The 20413-nt window shown below is 39.2% G+C and overlaps 1 protein-coding gene across 4 annotated transcripts; it reads right to left on the minus strand.

Annotated features, from left to right (window-relative positions):
* Positions 1 to 304: 304 nt before the first annotated feature.
* Positions 305 to 17263, minus strand: LOC107598410 (myocardin-like). 4 transcript variants are annotated; one of them, XM_016289735.1, is made up of 15 exons: positions 17005 to 17263; positions 15563 to 15718; positions 10297 to 10353; positions 10032 to 10087; positions 9360 to 9426; positions 8804 to 8929; positions 6908 to 7086; positions 6425 to 6565; positions 5980 to 6284; positions 3805 to 3943; positions 2858 to 3292; positions 2601 to 2714; positions 2293 to 2430; positions 2099 to 2153; positions 305 to 1896 (listed from the first exon to the last, which is right to left on the minus strand). In XM_016289735.1, exons 2-15 carry the CDS (start codon positions 15615 to 15617, stop codon positions 1472 to 1474), a joined length of 2292 nt encoding a protein of 763 aa, XP_016145221.1. In that variant the 5' UTR covers positions 15618 to 15718; positions 17005 to 17263; the 3' UTR covers positions 305 to 1471. The 4 variants fall into 4 exon arrangements, with proteins under 4 accessions (XP_016145221.1, XP_016145220.1, XP_016145219.1 ...); XM_016289734.1 differs by having other exon boundaries at positions 6425 to 6568; XM_016289733.1 differs by having other exon boundaries at positions 6908 to 7092.
* Between the last annotated feature and the right edge of the window lie 3150 nt (positions 17264 to 20413).

The following is a 20413-nucleotide window of genomic DNA, read 5'->3' on the forward strand; positions in this document are numbered from 1 at the left end:
TTTTGGTTGGTCATTGATTTACTTAGACGTGGATTAAAAGAAACAATAGTTGTGTTTTGTAGGGTTACATAAAAAAACTCATTTGAGAACAAAGTCCAGCTGTACACATGCTGTGATTCTCCAGCACCTGTCTGCATACTGAACTCAGGGCAATATATTTGATTATCAAACACATTGTCCTATTTACACATACACTTTCACATACAGGTGCATTTCAATAAATTAGAATGTCGTGGAAAAGTTCATTTATTTAATACACGAGTTTCACAATTTGAGTTGAATTACTGAAATAAATTAACTTTTCCACGACATTCTAATTTATTGAGATGCACCTGTATAAGACTGGAACAGAATAAAGATTTCATGTTTCACTTTCTTTGGACATTTAAATGTGTTGTTTTCATGTGCCCTTTCTTGGAAGCAGTAATGTACTGCATTGTCCAGAGAAATGCATAAAAGCATTGGCCAGTCAAAAGGTCAAATGTCTGTAAACAACAATGGTAGATGATGTTATATGGGTCCCATTAAGAAAATTTAATGAGTAGCGGTTGAAAGATAACTTCTTTAACTTTGCACAGTGTTTTCTGGCCAGGCTGATCAATCAGCTCAAATACCTTTATATTTTCTGATTTAATTACATTAGGCTTTTTTAAAACACATTCTCCTAAGGTCCCAACCTAATTTGTGGTTTCAATCCCGCTGAAGGTGCATACTGGCCTCAGACCAGAATTATTTTCTGTTGTTGGGCCAATGCTTTTGGGTTAACATCAGTCCCATGATGCACTAGTCCAGACAAAGCATAACATAACATGAAACTAAATGGAAAAATGTACACCAGTATAAACAGAAACAAGTGGATGCTTTAGGCACCTCATTTATGGTGCATTGAAATTGTAGATACAGAACATGCTGGCAAGTGTGTATGCACCAACACCAACACACACACAGATAAAGCAGCCAAGAGAAGCGTGCTCACACATACAGGGAGCGCATACACTTCCCTGCAAATACACACAGATTGTTTGAAGCTCCCGCTGCTCCACACACTTGCCACATGCCGATAGTTTGTCTGGCACTGAAGCAAGAGGCAAATCAACGGAGAAACCCACTTTTTTTGTATAATATATTCTTTTTCCATTTTTAAAGCTTTTATAAAAATACAAGTCATTGCGAAAGTGTGGCATATGTGCACATGCTCTTTGTGGATCTTTCTGTATGAGTTACCAAAGCATATCTCCTTTTCCATTTCCCTCTTTCTCTCGACATTGCGTGGAGTAGAGGTTAGCAGTCAACACCAGTCAGATCTGTTTGGTCACATCAGTTGACAGAGATTAATGGATGCAAAAACAGAGGAACGAATGAAAGGATGAGGGGTCTTCTCTCGAAGGTACACGATTTGAAAGTTGGTTAATTTCCAATCATGCATCCAATTAGCCATACGCACATATAGACACACATTACGGCCCCTTCCTCACCATTGCTCCACCATCAGGTCGAGGACTCTGTTGATGTTCAGGTCTGAGTCAAGGCCAGAACTGCTCTCTAGAAACGGGGCGGTGGGTGGCGTCAGCGGGTGCAGGCCAGAGGTCAAGGACTCCAGCCAATCAGCAGGGTCAAAAGCAGGAACCTCTGACCTTCTTTTCCTGGACAGTGACCTAGATGGTGGAGTGGTGCAGATGGGGGGAGGAGGAAGGGGAGCTGGGGTTGAACTGAGGGGTGGAGCATTGTTAGGTGAGGGAGGAAGCTCTAAAAGAAGCGAAGAGCACAGAGGAGAGGACAGGAAGTTGTCGTCTTTTTGGCGCTTGGTGGACTGTGATTGGTCAGGCTGTGGGCCAGGGGAAGAGACTGAAAGGACGTTAGTGGCTGACTGGACATCTGTGATCAGTAAAGAGTTATCTGAAAGATAAAGACATGATTCATGGTGTTTGAAATGTTTGTCGTGTATAACCTATTAGCGAACTGTGACCAGCATAAGCATGTCAATATGTCCGGCCAACCTAAAATGTCATCTAAGTAAATTTTTTGCCATTGGTAAGCAATATATTTGCTTCCTTTTTTCCTGAAAAGCTTCAGTCGCCACTAGTCAAATTTCACTCACCTGAACAACTAATAGTCTCGTCCAAAATGTCATCTATGGATTGACTGGTGTCCATCTTACATGATGAAAGAAAGAGTGGGGAGAATGTCAATCGCTCAGTGCTCATTGTTGATGAACAGCAATCAATACATCAATAGCTGCATAACATAGTAATGGTCAGACAGCAGACAGCACACAAACTCAAAAACACTAACCTGCACTCTTTGAATGGCCTCCTGTAGTTCCTCTTCCAGACTCCGGACAGTAGGTGATGCTTGTGCTGGACTGGCAGTGATTTGCATGGGCAAATCAAAGTCTTGACCAATCACATCACAGAGCTGGCAGCAGTTCACCTAAGATTAGGAATAAATACAAAGAAATACTTTCTTGTATGATGTGAAATTAGTTATTGTATTTGGCCTAATATTACCCATAGTTTCCTGAACAACAAGATAGCTTGATGCAATTTAATAATGCAGTAGTATGTCCCCATTCTGTCTTACTAAATACTGAAAGTACATACTTTTCCATCACCAGTGCAGTACGTGAAGAGCAGTTCCTGTCCACCAGTGTCTGGTTTCCCTCTGGTGCATCCTGGCTCCTGTTGCAGGAACGGATGAAGGGAACTTTCACACAGCTGGAAAAAACAGAAGGAATTAAATAGTACATTAAATACTTAAAGTACTTGTAACTAAATAGATTCACCTTAAATAAAGAGAATAATAGGAAATGCTACAAATTTCCAAATGATTCACCTCCTAGTCAAGTATTCAAACACACCTGAGTGTCCTTTGCTCCTTCTCTGGGTCTGCTCCTCATCCTCTCTCTCATTTCCAGCTCCACACTAAGTTCATCTACTGCCTGACCTGGCCTCCACGTAGTACCAGAGGGCATTGGAGGGGAGGAGCTATGTAAGGTGGGGCTGGAGCCAGCAGAAGAAGAAGTGAGGTAACTATCACTACCTAAGCTTTGCTCTACTAAACCCGAAGGGTTGATGTACACTGGAGCAGGGTTGGCGGAGGTGTCTATGCTGGTAGAGATTCGGTTGAGGCTGGCAGGGTGGGAGGGTTCCTGTGTGGCCCCTAGCTGGCAAAGCGGCACAGGTGTTAATGGGGGACGAGGCATCTGGAAAGGACGGAGTCTCTCTAATAGTGCAGGCTTCGTGCCAGAAACTGGGAGTCCACGTTTCCGCAGTTGCTGGCGAAGAACTGAGACCTGAAAAGGAGAAGAAATAACTTCAATGTTCTATACAAAGCTTGTTCCTACAAACAGTTTATGAAGACCAGATAATCTAAATCAGGGGTGTTCAAACCCACTCCTGGAATGCCACTGTCCTGCAGAGTTTAGTTCCAACCCTAATCAAACACACTTGAACTAGGTAATCAAAGTGTTCAGGATTACGGTTGTGTCTGAAATCTGAAAATTAAGGAGGTAGGAAGGCAAAAAGACATCCGAAAACAATTTATTGTTACACATCCTATCTACTGCAATGCCTTCAGTTTTAACAGGTATTTTAATGTGCAAACACTGCCTGTGAAGTCATTGCCTGATAGGGCAGCGAGGCAACAAGTCAGTTGCCTAAGCTTTCGGGTGTAGCCTCCTTAAAAGTAACAGGCAGGTGTGTTGGAGCAGGGTTGCAATTGAAGTCAGCAGGAAAGTAACCCTCCAAGAGCAGGATTGGACACCACTGATCTAGAGTGAGTTATCTTAACCAAATAGATTCTTACCGTTAAGTCATCAAGGTTTAAGGGAAGTAACTCTGCCTGGTGGGTGGGACTTGTATCAGGAGTAGAGGGGTTTGTTGATGGTGTTCCAGACTGAGGGGAACTTTGAGGTGTAGTTCCAGAAATCTTCATATGGTTCTCACTATTGTTTGGATGTATAATATAGGTATATAAATAAGGCTTTCGGGATGGCACTATCTTGAAGTAGATTTTTACCATTCAGATCAAAGAGTAGCATCTCTTAAAGGGTTAGTTTACCAAAAAAATTTGAATTCAGTCATTAATTACTCACCCTCATGTTGTTTCAAACCCATAAGACCTTCGTTCATCTTCGGAACACAAATTAAGATATTTTTGATGGAATCTGAGAGCTGTCTGACCCTCCCATAGACAGCAATACAACTGAAATGTTCCCAAGTCCAGAAATGTAGCAAGGAGATCTGTAAAATAATCCATGTGACATCAGGGGTTCAACTGAAATTTTACGAAGCTACGAGCATACTTTTTGTGCGCAAAAGAAAAAAAAAGACTTTATTCAACAATTCGTCTCCTCCGCGTCACCCTGTAGCGCCCTTTTGGAGAGTATCAGCTGGATGTAAACAGCGTATGCTGTTCTGTGTCAGCTGCGTCACACACAGATATGCTGTTTTCATTCAGATCAAATCACAACAACGTAGGAAACAGATACGGCGTGACGCAGCTGACACAGAACAGCATACGTTGTTTACGTCCAGCTGATATTCTCCAAAATGGTGCTACAGGGTGATGCGGAGGAGACAAATTGTTGAATAAACTCGTTATTTTTCTTTCTTTTGTGCAAAAAAAGTATTTTCGTAGCTTCGTAAAATTACGGTTGAACCCCTGATGTCACATGGATTATTTTACCGATCTCCTTGCTACGTCTCTGGACTTGGGAACATTTCAGTTGTATTGCTGTCTATGGGAGGGTCAGACAGCTCTCAGATTCCATCAAAAATATCTTCATTTGTGTTCCGAAGATGATCGAAGGTCTTATGGGTTTGAAACGACATGAGGGTGAGTAATTAATGACAGAATTTTTCTTTTTTTGGGTGAACTATCCCTTTAACCCAGGTTTGCACAGTAAAAGTTTAGCTATGATTTTGCTGTCTGGGATCAATTTCAAGGATCGCAAAAGATTTATCATCTTAGCATAAAACCATCAGTCTTTCATCATATAGGACTGGATTACACTACACAATTGTAACCCTGACTTTTGCCGCGATTTGTAGTTGAGGCAAGTCTGTGCTAGATGCCTCGAATCAGAGCCAGCCTGGAAATTTTGGGAGCTCAAATTTGATTTCATGTTGTGTATGCTGTTACAGACCCTGATATTTTTTACAGTCAGACTATGATGCCATCTAGTCAGTGGACATTAAACATGTTGGAGGGTTTGATGCTCCCGAGAAAGACTTTTAGCAGTACTCACTTTCAACTCCTGTTGCAGTCTATTGAGGCCATACTGACCACCTCTACCCACCCAGGACCACATCCAAATGAGCTTGGCTTGTATTTTTCATAACCCAGAGCACAGAGTTGCACCATCAACTAGCCAGCTCCTGTACATCCTTGTTTGTTCACACCTGATGTGCATCTACTAGCACTGGGAAGGCATGTGTTTTAGTGTGAGGCTGTTGTGGTTGAAACAACTTATGTAATCTTCAGACTTTAGCCTAGATTTTTTTGCTGTAATCATTTACAAAGTTGGCAAGTGATGCATAATATTTTAAAATCTGTTCTGATCATAAAAGTGTAGTGTAATCATGCTATTTGTGTGATGTTCACTGACAGCCGTGTAAACCTTTGTGATAAATATTTGCCTCCTCTATTGTGACTGTTGTTGAACTGTCAACAGTTCTCTTGGCTGCAATGTTATTTATTCACAGTACCATGTGCTCCCTATGCAAGGAGTACACAGCCCACGTAGGGCACAAACTATCAATGGGGCACTATCTCGTCTACCTGGGGGCACCAAGGGATCAACCGATATATTTTTGAGTGACATAAAAGAATGATGTTGCACAGTGTGCCATGGCTTTTACTTAAGATGTCACTATGATAATATTCTACAATCTGAAAACCGTAAAAATTGTACACATGGACCCGGCTTTAGTTGTATAAATCATGATTATTTCATCAGTGCTTTATTTGAAGGCTTACCTGTTTGTCACAGGGAGCTGTTGTTGCTGGTTAAGAATTTGTAGTTGTAAGAACACCTGCTGTTGTTGCAAGAGGTGGGAGTAAGAGGAATCAGTGAGCTGAGCCTGACTGTTATTATGCTTTTGTGTAGCACTTCCGGCTCCGCTTCCAGTCCCAGTCCTTTGATCTGGGGGAATGTACTGATGGTATTTCAACTTCCTCATTTTAGGTTTTGAATCGCGAGGCTTTCGTGGCCGTGGAGGGCGGGATGAAGTTAAGGGCCCACCCAGAATGGAATGAGAAGGTGCAGCTGATGGCTGTGCTGTCTTGAGGCATACAAAGAGAGAATGTGAGCAATATAATGTGGAAAAATTACATGAGCAAGTGGATGAGAGAAATAATGAAGAATGAAATGGGGCGAGGAGTTAAACAAATCATTCATTCAAATCTCTGTGTGAGTGAATACCTTTGGCAGCAGTGGTGGTGTCTGGGAGGGCATGTACATCCCTTTGGGTCTCCCAGTTGTTGATATGGAGTTTGACCCCATTACTGTCATGGTCATTGGTTGGCTGATGCACTCGGTTGCCGGGAGCAACGCCAATCTGCACTGTTTTGAAAAGTTGATAGTGGTGAAAATTTTAAACAACCATCTTCCAGCTTTTTAACCTGAATATAAAGGTGTAATATGTCATTTCTGCACCACTAGTAGGATGAAAAAAAATATTCCAAACACTGCAAACAGCTGGTTCCCATTCTCATATCATTGGTCGACCCAGTGCTGCTATGTTTGGCTGATAGCAATGCTTATATAAACAGATAAATATTTAGATAATACCACATTGCTCACAAAACTGCTCACTTTTTAAACTGAGGAAAAGGATTCAAGGCAAAAAGTACATTGTCAGTTAATTTGGTCTAATATTGTGTAGGTGTTTTATGACTCTTATACCTGTACACTGTTTGGGCTGATGGGCGTAGCAACAGATGATGTATCACTCAGCGATTGGTCACCTCCTTGCCCAGGTGATGATGATAAGCCAGGAGATTGGTGCATACCGAGTTGCTCGGGAGATGCAGAGGCAGAAGAGGAGTTGTCATCTTCAAAGACATCTGATGGCAATGAAGCAGCTGAGGCAAAGGAAATGTGAGCAAATGTAAGCTTTTCTGAACAATTCTCTGTATAAGTTAAATGCTGCTATATGTGGAAATGTGCAGCTGTAATATAATGTTTGTTTACACATCTACACCTTGTGAGAATTATTAATTTATAAGTTGGAGAGTTGACAGGAAGCAAAGTGGGAGAAAGAGAGGTGACGGGATTGGAAATGTCCACACACCGGGATTCGAACTTGGGTCACCCAAAGAACAACCACACTGCATGCCGGAACACTGCTGACATGGCTATCAGCTCCAATAAATATAATTAGTGTTAATTATATTGTGCTCTTTTACAAAGTCTTGATTTTGTTCTGGGGGTGTAGAACAGGCTCTCATACTAGGTTGTTCGAAAAACACGTTATCTTTCACATATTTTACATTATTACAACACCTCTCTCCCCAGTCTGGCATGAACGGCTCGAATAGTTCCTGTATCAAATGAAGGTCCGCCTTCTGAAATACGAAATGTGCTGTGATTGGTTAGCTGGGCCAGTGTGTGTTGTGATTGGCAGCACTCGGCGCCTGGTTGGGAAATGTCACGCCCCTTACCATAGCCGCTTGCGAGCTTCAGTGTAAATATTGCGTCAAAATCAAATTTAAGCGCGGATGATTGTAATCACTCTACGTTCGTCTGCCTTGGGAAAGCTAGCATGTCTCCGACATAGTGATAACACTCGTTGCCTTCTCTAGTGCAGCTCAACCAGGTCTCGTCTCATTCGTCGATATTTGTGATATCACAAATCCCGGAAAATATGTGTTGTAGTCCAAATGAGTCGTTCGTTGTAGTTTTTGAAAAGTGAATTCTGTTAAATAAAATATCTCCTTTTGAATTGGACTTTGAGCTTTGTAACTTCACAGATCTTTTTTATGCTCAAACAGCAACATTACAGACTAACTAAAGTTGAAAAAGTGAAAAAGCATAATAGGACCCGTTTAATGCACTAGGTACACTAAGGTAGTATAACCATATAAAAGTGGAAAAATAATTGAAACCTCACCTCTAACAGCAATGCACAATATGCATTACAATTACATTTGATAAAATATATATATATTAATTGTTTTAACAACGAATGTTGCATTTAATTCTGTGCTGCGTGATTTCTAAAAAATATATGTTTGGAATCTTTTAAGCTGACTGGATCTGATCAAGGACAATAATCATGAATAAAATGAAAAGTATGCCCATTTAATAAAGTCTGTCTAGGAGTTAATTCCTTTGGCTAAAAAAAAATTTTAATTGCTCTTTTATTTATTTTATGATTAGAAGTCCTATAAAATTGCTTTATGATGTGTGCCATCTGAACTATGTCATTATGACCATTAAATTATTATACATATATGTGACATATAATAATACATCTATGTCTTTATATCTGTTTGTTATTGTTCATTTACCTCTTTCTGGTGTCTTTACTGTATATGCACATATTTACTATGTCATCCACTCATTGCTGAACTCAATAACTGTGTAAATGTACAATATTTAGTTTTCTGTCTTTAAAAAGCAACTGTGTTAACATGTTAACCATGTTACAATTACAAGAAATTATATGACCCTAATTAAATGTTAGTGTAATACTATAATATACACGTATGTGTGTGTTTGTCTGTGTATATAAAATATTTAGCTTGAGTTTATGCTCAGTTTGTGAGGCATCTTTTTCAGTTATTTTCAATGACTCACTGTTCTCTAGAGGCAGAATATGCCTCTGCAGGACTTCAAGTGGTCCAGGCTGACTCTGGATTTTCTCACCCAGATCTTCAACCAGACGGGCTTTCTTTTGCCTGTGAGCTCTGCTATAACTCCTGTCTGTGAGCGAGAGACATATGGAAAGAGAAAGTGAGAACAAGATATGAGAATCAGAGAGAGAACAAAATGAATAGTGCAAGATGGGGAATGTGAATGGCAGATCAATTGCTCTGCTTTATAATAAGACAGGAGAAGAGGAAGGAATATTTTAAAGACAGATATGAATAATTTTTCACAAAATAATTTGTTGCAGGGGTTATCCAATTCAGACATTCAGAAAGCTACTGATAATAAGTGCATGAATGACTTGCAAACACGAAGAGCTGTTTGATGAATGGGGACTGATGGATGTGTGAATGGATAATGGACAAACTGCTCATTCCAGCTTTAAGGTTACAGCTCTTTTCAGTACTGTTATTGGGATATTCTATTATGACTGAAGGTCAGGAACTATTGGCAAACTCTTAATCGCCGTGGATGATGTTATCACCTGGTGCAGTTTGAGCAGTCAGACCACTAGGGGGCGACTTCTGAGTGGCACCATCTTCAGTCTGACGCTGCATTGAGAAACAGCCAGTCAAATCACCATCAACAAATGTCAACAAATACTGTAAACCTTTATTTCCCCAATAGTTACTGAAATATAGCACAGTGGTGAAGATGCTAAAAAGAACTAATTGTTTGCTCTGGATGGTAACATTCTCTTGTAAGACTACATTTTTCCCTCCTGACAGTAATTATCTTGAACCAGCTGCTGTTTACTGTCTTACTAAACATAATTAACTGTGCTAATAGTGTTTCACGACTAATACTAATAGTTTGCAACAGTAACTACTAGACATGTAATTACAAACATTAAATTATGCTAAAGAGGTTAAAGATAAAATCATGTCAGTTATCAGACTGTTTTGGCATCAGTAGGTAGTTTGCTTATCTACACTGGCACCCTGTTTCACGTCAGTCTGTTTTCATATAAACCAAAGGCACACACATACTGTAACTGGAGTGTGTCAAGCGTGGAAACTATTAGATCCAACCATGGTATGTTTTAGTTTGGAACTTCTCCCTCAAATTAATTTTGTTTCATGGAGCCACTTATTTTACTTTTGGTTGCTGCTAGCTCTATATTTTACTCCTAAGACATAGATAAATAATGGCTCACCAAACCACTCCTGACTTCTTTCTCCCCAACTTTATCAGGGACAGAGGCCTTTGTACCTATTGAGGACAGAGAATGAACAAAAAGGTGGAGAAAACCTGTTACAAAGCTAATATTTTGAAATGCATAAAGAGAGCAGTCCAGCTGGTTTGAAATGAGTGAATCAAATATATTATAATTTTCTTGCCCCATAAGGGGGAATTTCATAGACTTCCTGGGGGCTAAGCACAATCAAAACAAACACACACACACAGAGAGAGAGACTCACCAGACTCTGCATTAAGCTCATTCTGCTGTCTGCGGTTCTGTATTCTCAACTGCAGAACTGAAAAATATAGTATATTTATTATTATGCAATAAAAACTATATTTACAATACTTTATTTAATATACACAGTCTTTGTATTGAAGAAAACTCGAAAGCCTGAGTTTACCACCTTAAGGAAAGTGCAGGATATCTCTGTGAATTATATAGCTTAATTTATATCTGTAAACCCAGCATATTACAAGTAAACTGCACCACTCGGATGATCATAAATGAGTTAGATATGAATCAGGCGCTGCAGACATACATTGTTCACTAACCTAGTCAAACTCTGTTTGTGGCACTTATAAATTAAATTCTACACTTCTTCACAAACAAACACATGCTTGAACCAGCAGGTGAATTACAGCTAGGTCAGAGGTGGGAGGAGTCATGAGGTATGGTGGCTTGTCCTGTGATGCATCTCTGTGCTGAGTTTTGAGATCTGAGAGTGGACGTGAGAGGAAGGGGGGTAACTATTTATCCCTCTGAATGTCTATTTCTGTCGCCTTCCCATCCCCCATCCAGCTGTCCCGCTCTCTCTCCCTCTCTCTCTCTCTCTCTCTCTCTCTCTCTTTCACCCCGTCTCGCTCTCTCTCTCTCTCTCTCGCACACACAGGTACTCGTAGTGAGGAGTTTACAGCTCTCAGATCTCACTTATACTGTGACAACCCCCTGTCTCGCTGTCAGTCGTGCTAAGGAAATTCTTCCTGATTTTACTTCACTCTGGAAGAGAATGACAGGCTGAGTGGCATCAAGCCAAATCAGGTTGGAATACTGGGATTAAAAATGTTGTCATGGCAGTTTATAGTAATGACTATGACTGGTGTGCTCTAATCACATAATGGCATTGATGCATAATCATAGTTCAAGTTTTATGATACTCTACTAACTGTACCACCTGTTATATTACTATTAAAATGCCTGAAAATCAATACATAATGAAAACAACCAAATGTATAATTAAACGTTTCAATTAAATTCGTTTTGTATTTCTTATATCTCTTGTTAAAAAAAATATTTCTAAAAGCAAGAAGGACAAACCAAATACTAAGACATTCTGAAATTCAATTCAGCTTTTCACTCAAACCATTAACTGTTATCAGTATTTGATCCCAACATTTTGATATTGAGTAAAGCCATTGTGGGCAGGAATGAAAGCATTAATAAGTAATTTGGGGTAAGTATGTACTACCCTAGTATCCTACACTGTAAAAAAAAAAATACGGTAAAAAACTGGCAGCTGTGGTTGCTGGAATTTTACAGTAAAAAGTACGGTAGCAACATTTTAGGTTTTACTGTTTTAACTTAAATTTACGTAATTTCAATAACTGAAATAATGTTAATTTACCAACCTACTGAAATACTGAAATCTGTTTTGTACCTTTGTAATACACTGATAACCACCAAATGCAGGTGGTGATGAGAAAGTCACATGATGAACCAAAGCCCATCACAAGCAGCTTTTAAATAATAACATATATAGAAGGTGCACAGTGTCATTCACACAAACACTAAACACCATCATGGTAACTGCAATAAACATTCATTTAACAACATTTGGTGTAACATACAACCCTAATATACAAAACTGATAAGGAAAAACTAAGAAGAAACATAGTTATTTCAACAACAAAAAAAACATCAAATTTGAAATGTAACGCAGGGAATTCTGGGAATGTCAATTTATGGTTATTCACTGTAAATTATACGGTCTTTTTCACTTCCAAAAACGGTATACTACCGTTAAATTAAATGTAATGTCCAATACAGTGTTTCACCGTATATAGTAGGGGAATTTACCGTTAACCATTTAACAGGTTTTTACTGTGGCATTTTTACAGTGTAGTTTAAGTCCTAACATCTTTCAGCAGTTCCTTTAGCAGTATTTCTCTGCATTAAGCAGCCATCCTGTTGTGGTTGACTGGAGCACTTTTACTCTGTTCTCAGGTACTGAACTCTTGACTGTTGGCTTCTCTGTGGCTTGTATAGTATCCTTTTTGTTTGTGCAGAAAGTTTAGAGGTTGACCTTTTCTAAGCAGAGTCTGGGCGGTTTGATGAAGTCTGATAATTGAGCCAAAAGAGCCCCCTGAGACATCCACACTTGGATATGGTTTTGTACCCTTTTCCTAATTTATGCATTTGTTTTACATTATCACTGACATCTTTGAAATGTTCTTGACTCTTCATTTTTACTGCTTGCCTTTCTTTTCCATTTAGACCTGAAAGACTAAATAACTAAAATCTGCTATAAAGCTGCCACAGAGACCAGGGTTATTTCTCAGGACAGCTATTTCACTGATATCTTTCAGATTAGAAGGAATATTTTAAGTGTGATATTAAAAAATGAACAAACAATCAAATAAAATTAAAAATTACATCTAATTTTAAAAACAAGCTTCAGTGTTTAGAAATAAAAACAACTGAGGGCAAGATTTCAGTATATACCTTTTTATATATACTTCAGTATATAAGTACAGTGGTGTGAAAAAGTGTTGGCCCCCTTCCTGATTTCTTATTTCTTTTGCAAGTGGCTCTCTGAAATCTGATTCTCTAAAAATTCTTCTAAAAAAATGCTGTCATTATAAAAATATTAATCTCTTCAGATTAATACAAGATCATCCCTCCATAGCTGATACATTATATATTACTAAAATCAACACATGATGAAAAACTATAATCAATTGCCTGGTAGACTGTAAAGAAATAATGAAAAAATACATTATTGTTGGATATGTAATCATTTAAATGTCAATTTTATAAATATAAATATAAATAAATATAAATACTGGCAAATTACCTTATGTTCATCCTCAAACTATAAATCAGCAAAATAAGAAATGTTCTAATTATTTCAGTTTTGTTCATGTTCATGAATTTTTAAGGCACTAAGACTATAATTTAAATAGCCAAAATTAAATAAATGACCTTTAAATTTTGTTAGAAATAAACATTCTTACATTGTTTTCCAAACTCCGTTTTATACATGTACCCTTGTTTGTACACCATGGATCAGGTTTTTTCAAATAGGCAGCTGTCTTTCTCACAACATAACACAACACATCCAAGGTCACAGCTGATTTAAGGGTCAGTACCAGAGCAGAACGGGGTTTTGATTGCATTACATTCTTTTTGCTTTCCATGGATGTGATCTTCCTTTTAAAAATGACAGTCCCTTTTTGAATATTAGCTAAACTGTTTAAAAAGTGTCAATTCAATGCATTTTTGACGGCAGATTCTTGTTATTACCAAAGAGTGCTGCTGGACATTTGTCTGAGAATCTTGCCAGCAGGATGTTTATAGGGAACCCAAGAAGAGAGGGCACCGCTTTTGAAGGTGTTCCAACCACAGATGGGAACCAACAAAGACAATTTGTCCACTGTCCACATGTCCTTCAGGGAAGACCGTACTGCTGGCCACATTTGTACAATACGGGGAAGTACGAGAAATCATGGAACCTCATGAAGATGGGTTATTCGCTAAAATTTGGAGGTCCATATCATATCAGCTATTCAGAATTCATTTGAGAATGCTTTTATATTCCAATGATAATGAACTGAAACTATGATACTGTTATACAGAAAATGGTTTGTCAAGCTAAACTCAATGATTGCTTGAAAGTATTGTGTTACATCTCAGGTCTGTTGAAGTATGTGTATGTATTTGAGTGTGTCTGTGCAGGAGAAGGTGTGGCCTGCACTCAAGCCAGCAGAGATCCTGATTGGTCTGCTCCTGATTGGTCTCGTCCTGGTTCCAGTGAAAAGGACCTCCCTAAACATTCTAGGAGGCTTAATGCGTGCCATTTGTTTTGCTTTGTCTTGGGTTCCTCTGTGATTGTGTGTGCTTTGAAAAACTTGCTTTTAGTAACCTGCTCTTATTTTAGTTGATTTCCAATTGTTATTTGTAAATATTTAGTTTAAGGGAAGTAGGGAGTGTGACGCCATTTCTTTTATATTGTTTGTTCTATGTTTTGTGATAAGGGAGTTAGGGAAGTTGTGTTGTATTTTTTTTTCTCTGTTTTATTTTGGTTAGAGAATTTAAAGGGTATACTAAATGTAGTTATTTTTGTTTGTTATTTTGGCCTTTGTTTGTTATTCCACTCCTAAACTTGTCCCCTTTGTTACTAATTTTCATTATAAGTTTGTTAATAAATCTATTCTTTGTTTGATAATATCTTGGGAGTGAGCGCACGTTTAATTTATGCTATGACTGGCACTAGATGGTCGTAACATAAATTGGGGGCTCGTCCACCAGTTCAAGCTTTCTCCGGTTTGAACAACCAAATTCAATATACTGTAAACAAATGGACTATTCGATCTAATGAAATTTGCCTTGTTTCTTATCGTTTTCCTTGGGGATTTTTGCAGAGGTTTTGAGATGTCTTCTAAATTAGATTTGGAGACTGTGAGAGTGTGTTGACCACTGTTGGGGAAAGTTACTTTTAAAAGTAATGTATTACAATATTGTGCTACTCCATAAAAAAAATAACTAATTGCATTACTATAACTGCATTTTATGGAAAATAATGCATTACATCAAGTGTAGCATTAGTTCTGACAGGTCACGTTAGTCAAGCTCGCATCAGCTGATCCACATCTACCTATAGGGATACGACACCTACCACAGCATCCATATATAATGTCCTGCATTATTATCAGCAGCTTTTGCGTTGCTCAATAGCTAATTATCCCCTCCATCCCCAACTCCTCCTCTCGTCCAGTCAGGATTCGGCCTTCTGATTCCCCTTTGAATCAGACTAATTTCTAAAATGTGTACATTAAAGTATTGAACATTAATGATTGGTTCTGTTCTGTTTACACTAGGGGGATTATCGCTGCTCTCCCTGCTCTCATTGACTAATTGGGAAAACTTGCATTACTCATTCGAAAAAGTAACTCTCATAAATTTAAAAGTAATGTGTTACTTTACTAGTTAATTATGGAACTCAAATTACTTGTAATGTGTTACCCCAGCACTGGTAGTGATTACATTTTTAGTTACATAAAGCTGCATTTTATCTAAAGATCAGTTTTATTCTGAATATTCAAGCAAGCCCATCCTCATTTTATCCCAGCTGCTCTGTAAGACCAGCTACATTCATCTGGGTTTCCAGCTCTGCAAAGATGTTCAAATCAAAACAGCCACTAGGAGCTGCTCATCAGACCTCACATCACCAACCAGAGCAGACAGACAGCTTGAATACAGTCTTGTGATCCATCCTTTGTTCTTACCTGAGCGAAACTTACTGCGTATGAGCAGTGACCTCTCAGACGCCAGCAAGGTCATAATGGAGAGACAGCAGGGGAAGAAGGGGTGGGGGCTTTAAAGATACGTCTTCCTCCTGCAGGGCAAATACTTATGATGATTTCTTACGCCCGTTCCTCTCCCTGAAGAAAAAGAAAGCAAAGAATAGTCACAGCAGGCCTGAACGTATCCTAGTTGCCATCAAGAGAGCGAGGGAAAAACACAGGAACACAAGCAACTGGTGTAGTCTGTGTATGACTGACAGAAACAGGAGGAATCAGAAGATAACACTATTCTGCTATTCTAAGAGACAGTAAACAGCATCACTTAATAAAACACAACAGATGTCCTTCTTTCTATGTAATGAATATTGACTAGAGCTTTCTAGCTTCAAAAAGGAAGCAAAAGCTCCATAAAAGTGGTCCATACAACTTGCGCACTGCATTCCGCGCCTTCTGAAGCCATATGTTTTTTACAGTTTAAGCAAGAAACAGAACGTTTTTGAAGCTGTTAATCAAGAAAATGACATCCACCCTTGCAGTTCATGGCACGTTTATGAAAGAAGTACAGATTTGTAAACAAATCATTCTTTTGAGCCAGATTAATTCACAATGATTTGTTCATGAATGAGAGTTCAACTCACTGATTTGCAGCAATTAACATCTCAGTGGATTGAATAATATCCCTTTTCAGTTAGTTCCTCAAACAAAGCTATCATATGGCTTCAGAAGACTTGAAATATAGTGGAAAGGACATATGCAACAATTCTATGGAGCTTTCAGACCCTTTTTGAAGTTTTAAAGGGTTAGTTCACCCAAAAATGAAAATTCTCCCTCATTACTTCCCATATGCACAAGAGTTCACCCAATTTATATACGGATTACATTTACAGTGCCTTTATGAGCCCTTTAAAGCTTCAATCACCGTTCACTTAAAGAAAGAGTTACTAGTACATTAAAAGTACAATTTCTCTTTTAGTGTTCCACAGAAGAAAGTAATTCATACAGGTTTGAAAGACATGAGGGTGAGTAAATAATGACAGAGTTTTCATTTTTGGATGAACTGTCTTTTTAAACTATTCCAATGGGAGGGATTTTTGCTCAACTAGCCAAGGATAAAATGACCTGTTGGAGCAGATGAGAGTGAGTGCATGTATTTCTGGCTTGAGTTACAGAAATAATTGGTTTTATTTATGTGTCCTAGAGCTGGATTTCAAGTTTATTTTTTCACTGTACATCTCTCTTCTGTGATAATCAGAACTGCACTACCCACTGACTTCAAGTACTGAAGCAATAAATTGGCCTTAGATGAAGATCACAAAAACTTCTAGACTTTACAGACACAAGCACCCAGATGCCTTCACAAAAGAACATATATATTCACAAATAAATGTATAACGACAATAGGATGAATGGAAATGAATACTCACAGTCAGACTGAACTCCCCTGAGTGGCGTTGAACAGATATTAAAAGTGGAGAGAGCGAGAGATTCTTGTTATTGAGGTGGAGAACAAGGGCAGAACTTGAGGCACGTTAAATCGAGGCAATGCTCAGTGACAAGGTTGTTCCTTATCTTCTTTTTCGCCTGTTTGTTCATTCCCTTCCACAGGTAAATCTAGGGAGAAAAGGGCCCTGTTTCTTCCTCTTTTCTTCAACGCAGAATTCACCCTGTACACCTCGTTCTCTCTCTCTCTACCCCCACACCGAGGGGTTGAGCCAACTGTGTTGGGCTATCAAAAGAGCACCCTGAAGCTCTGCCCCTGCCCCCTCAAAACCCTCTCTCTCACACACACACACGCACATGTCTGCTGATAGATTCATTGGGGGTTGACACTACTGAGTGAGTAACTTGCGGTGTTCCCTATCTCCTCTTTCTCTCACAAGGGGTGACAAGGCCAGACCTTCCTCTACAGGTATACAAAGGAGCTTGTAAAAGCTGGTGACCTTCAGCGGCACATTATATGCTGTATAAAAGCTACAAAGGGATGTAGAACGCTGCTGGATCAGAAAGAGATGGGGAGAAAGGAACTGTGTTTCACTGCCTTCAATTTTAAATTTTTACTTAATTTTTTTATTAAGTCTTTTATTGGGAAGGCTTTTTGAATTGTGTTTGAAATGCGTTTATTTTATTAAGGTGAGGGACAGAATGCATTAGCACAGAACAGAAAATATTTCCTATGTATTCATGAAAGATAGAAATATATAATGTTGGCAGGGATGCAGACATGAGGTCTTAAAGGGACAGTTAACCCAAAAATTTAAATTCTGTCATTCTCTCACTCTTATGTCATTCCAAATCTTTATGATTTTCTTCTTATTTTTTTAAAGGGGTCATGTGATGCTGCGAAAAAGAACATTATTTTGTGTATTTGGTGTAATGAAATGTATGGAATGTATGTACGGCAATGTATGCGGTTTAAGGTTCAAAAACCACATTATTTTCCACATACTGTACATTATTGTTTCTCCTCTATGCCCCGCCTTTCTGAAACGCGTCGATTTTTAAAAAGCTCATCTGTCTGAAAATGCTCTGATTAGCCAGCTTTCCAGTGTGTTGTGATTGGCCGAATTCCTCAAGTGTGTGACGGAAATGTTACGTCCCTTACCATATTGTGATGCCTGCGGCAACCACATGTGACGACCCCAGGCTGGACTCCGCTTCGTCTACGGTGAAATCCGATCCGGCGATCGACAGCACGAAGTTGATGTATTTCCTCAGCGACAAGCACGGATCAGCTCCAGGCATGACGAAGCGATAACGTCCTCTTTTGGAAGGCCAAACAAAGTAGTTTCGCTTTCACAACGAAGCACACAGCGCCTTCACGACATGGCGGCGGCGGCCACAACAATACTACAGCGAGAATAAAAGTTACGCCTTCTTTCTTTGCGTGAACATTTGGGCGGCGTTATGCAAATCTTCCCAGATAGTGACGTAGGTATGTGGGGGCGTGTTAGAAAGAGCCGTTTTAGGTAGGTGTGGCTGACTCTTAACTTTTATAAAGAATATCTCTTTGGATTTGAGACTTTTGTCTTTGCAACTTTACAGATCTTCTTTATGCACCAAGAGCTTGTAACACTCCAAAGAGAAAGGAAAAATTGAAATCGCATCATATGACCCCTATAAGATATTTCAAAAATTTGCTTTTTGTTCATAATGAAGTCAGTGGGATCCAGTGTTGTTTGGACCGCAATTTTCTTCAAAATATGTTCCACAGAAGAAACCAACAGGGTTGGAACAACATGACGGTGAGTAAATAATTATACAATTAAAATTTTGAATGAACTATCCATTTAAAGGGGTCATATGATGCGATTTCAATTTTTCCTTTCTCTTTGGAGTGTTACAAGCTCTTGGTGCATAAAGAAGATCTGTAAAGTTGCAAAGACTAAAGTCTCAAATCCAAAGAGATATTCTTTATAAAAGTTAAGAGTCAACCACGCCTACCTAAAACGGCTCATTCTAACACGCCCCCACATGTCTATGTCACGATGTGGGAAGATTTGCATAACGCCGCCCAAATGTTCACGCAAAGAAAGAAGGCTTAACTTTGATTCTCGCTGTAGTATTGTTGTTGCCGCCGCCATGTTTTGGAGACGCTGTGTGTTTCGTTGTGAAAGTGACACTACTTTGTTTGGCCTTCCAAAAGAGGACACGACTAGAAATCAGTGGTTAAGTTGTATTTACAACACTGTTCCAGAACCGTTCAACCCAAATATTTAGATGTGTGCAGCGCATTTTATGGGGGATGAGGACTGTTTCCTGGGAGAGTAGCCTACAATGGCCGGTGTCTGTTTCTATAAAGTGGGGCAATTTCAACTTTGCAAGGACAGTCTGGCGCTTCTGACTCACAGACTGTAAGTACGTTTTCATATTTAAAGAATTTGCTACTGATGATTCAAACACGAGTTTTGAGCAGTGTAGAGTAGCGCTTGTTGTTTGTCATTTCTCCGATCACTAATGCAGACATGGTTTTATGTTTACGCAGCGCGATACGCAACGCATAAAAAGACAGTATAAATCATTATAATCAGTAATTATGTCCCCACTGGAAGCAACAAATGCCTCGTTTATAATGGGTTTTACTGTTTTTGTCTCGTTACTGCGGCCGCACAGGGCATCACAGTATGGTAAGGGGCGTAACATTTCCGTCAAACGCTTGAGGCATTCGGCCAATCACAACACACTGGATAGCTGGCCAATCACAGCACACCTCGCTTTTCAGACCGATGAGCTTTGTAAAAAATCGACACGTTTCAGAAAGGCGGGGCATAGAGGAGAAACAATAATGTACATTATGTGGAAAATAATGTGTTTTTTGAACCTTAAACCGCATAAACACATTGCATTACACCAAATAATATTATTTTTAGCAGCATCATATGACCCCTTTAAATGTACTCTAAAAGTTCTCTACATTTATCTATAAAGATACATATGATATAAAACATGCCATGGTAGCCAATAAATTAAATTTAAGACAACAAACATGCAAATATATTTGTCTATGAGTAAGAGACAGGGGCCGTGGGGAGAAGAGGGGGTTGGGAAAGGGAGATCATTACTGCACCACCTGTTTGGTGGCTTTGACGGACAGGCTGGTGTGTGCTTCTGTATCAGCAGGTCAGAGACAGCCAGCGAGTGAGAGAGAGATACAAGAGGGAAAAAAAGGCAAAATAGTCCCAAACAAGAGTTACAAGTTGAGTGCACAACAATATGCCTGAGACAGACAGGAAGAAGATAGAAGAGAGACACAGGAAGTTGGATTCTGATCACAGCAGAACTGAGCAGCTGGCAAAGCCAATATTAGCCATTTTAATTGTCTCAACCTTGCAACTG

The sequence above is a fragment of the Sinocyclocheilus grahami genome, unplaced genomic scaffold (assembly GCF_001515645.1).
Source record: "Sinocyclocheilus grahami isolate Dianchi unplaced genomic scaffold, SAMN03320097.WGS_v1.1 scaffold251.1, whole genome shotgun sequence".
NCBI classification, from domain to species: domain Eukaryota; kingdom Metazoa; phylum Chordata; class Actinopteri; order Cypriniformes; family Cyprinidae; genus Sinocyclocheilus; species Sinocyclocheilus grahami.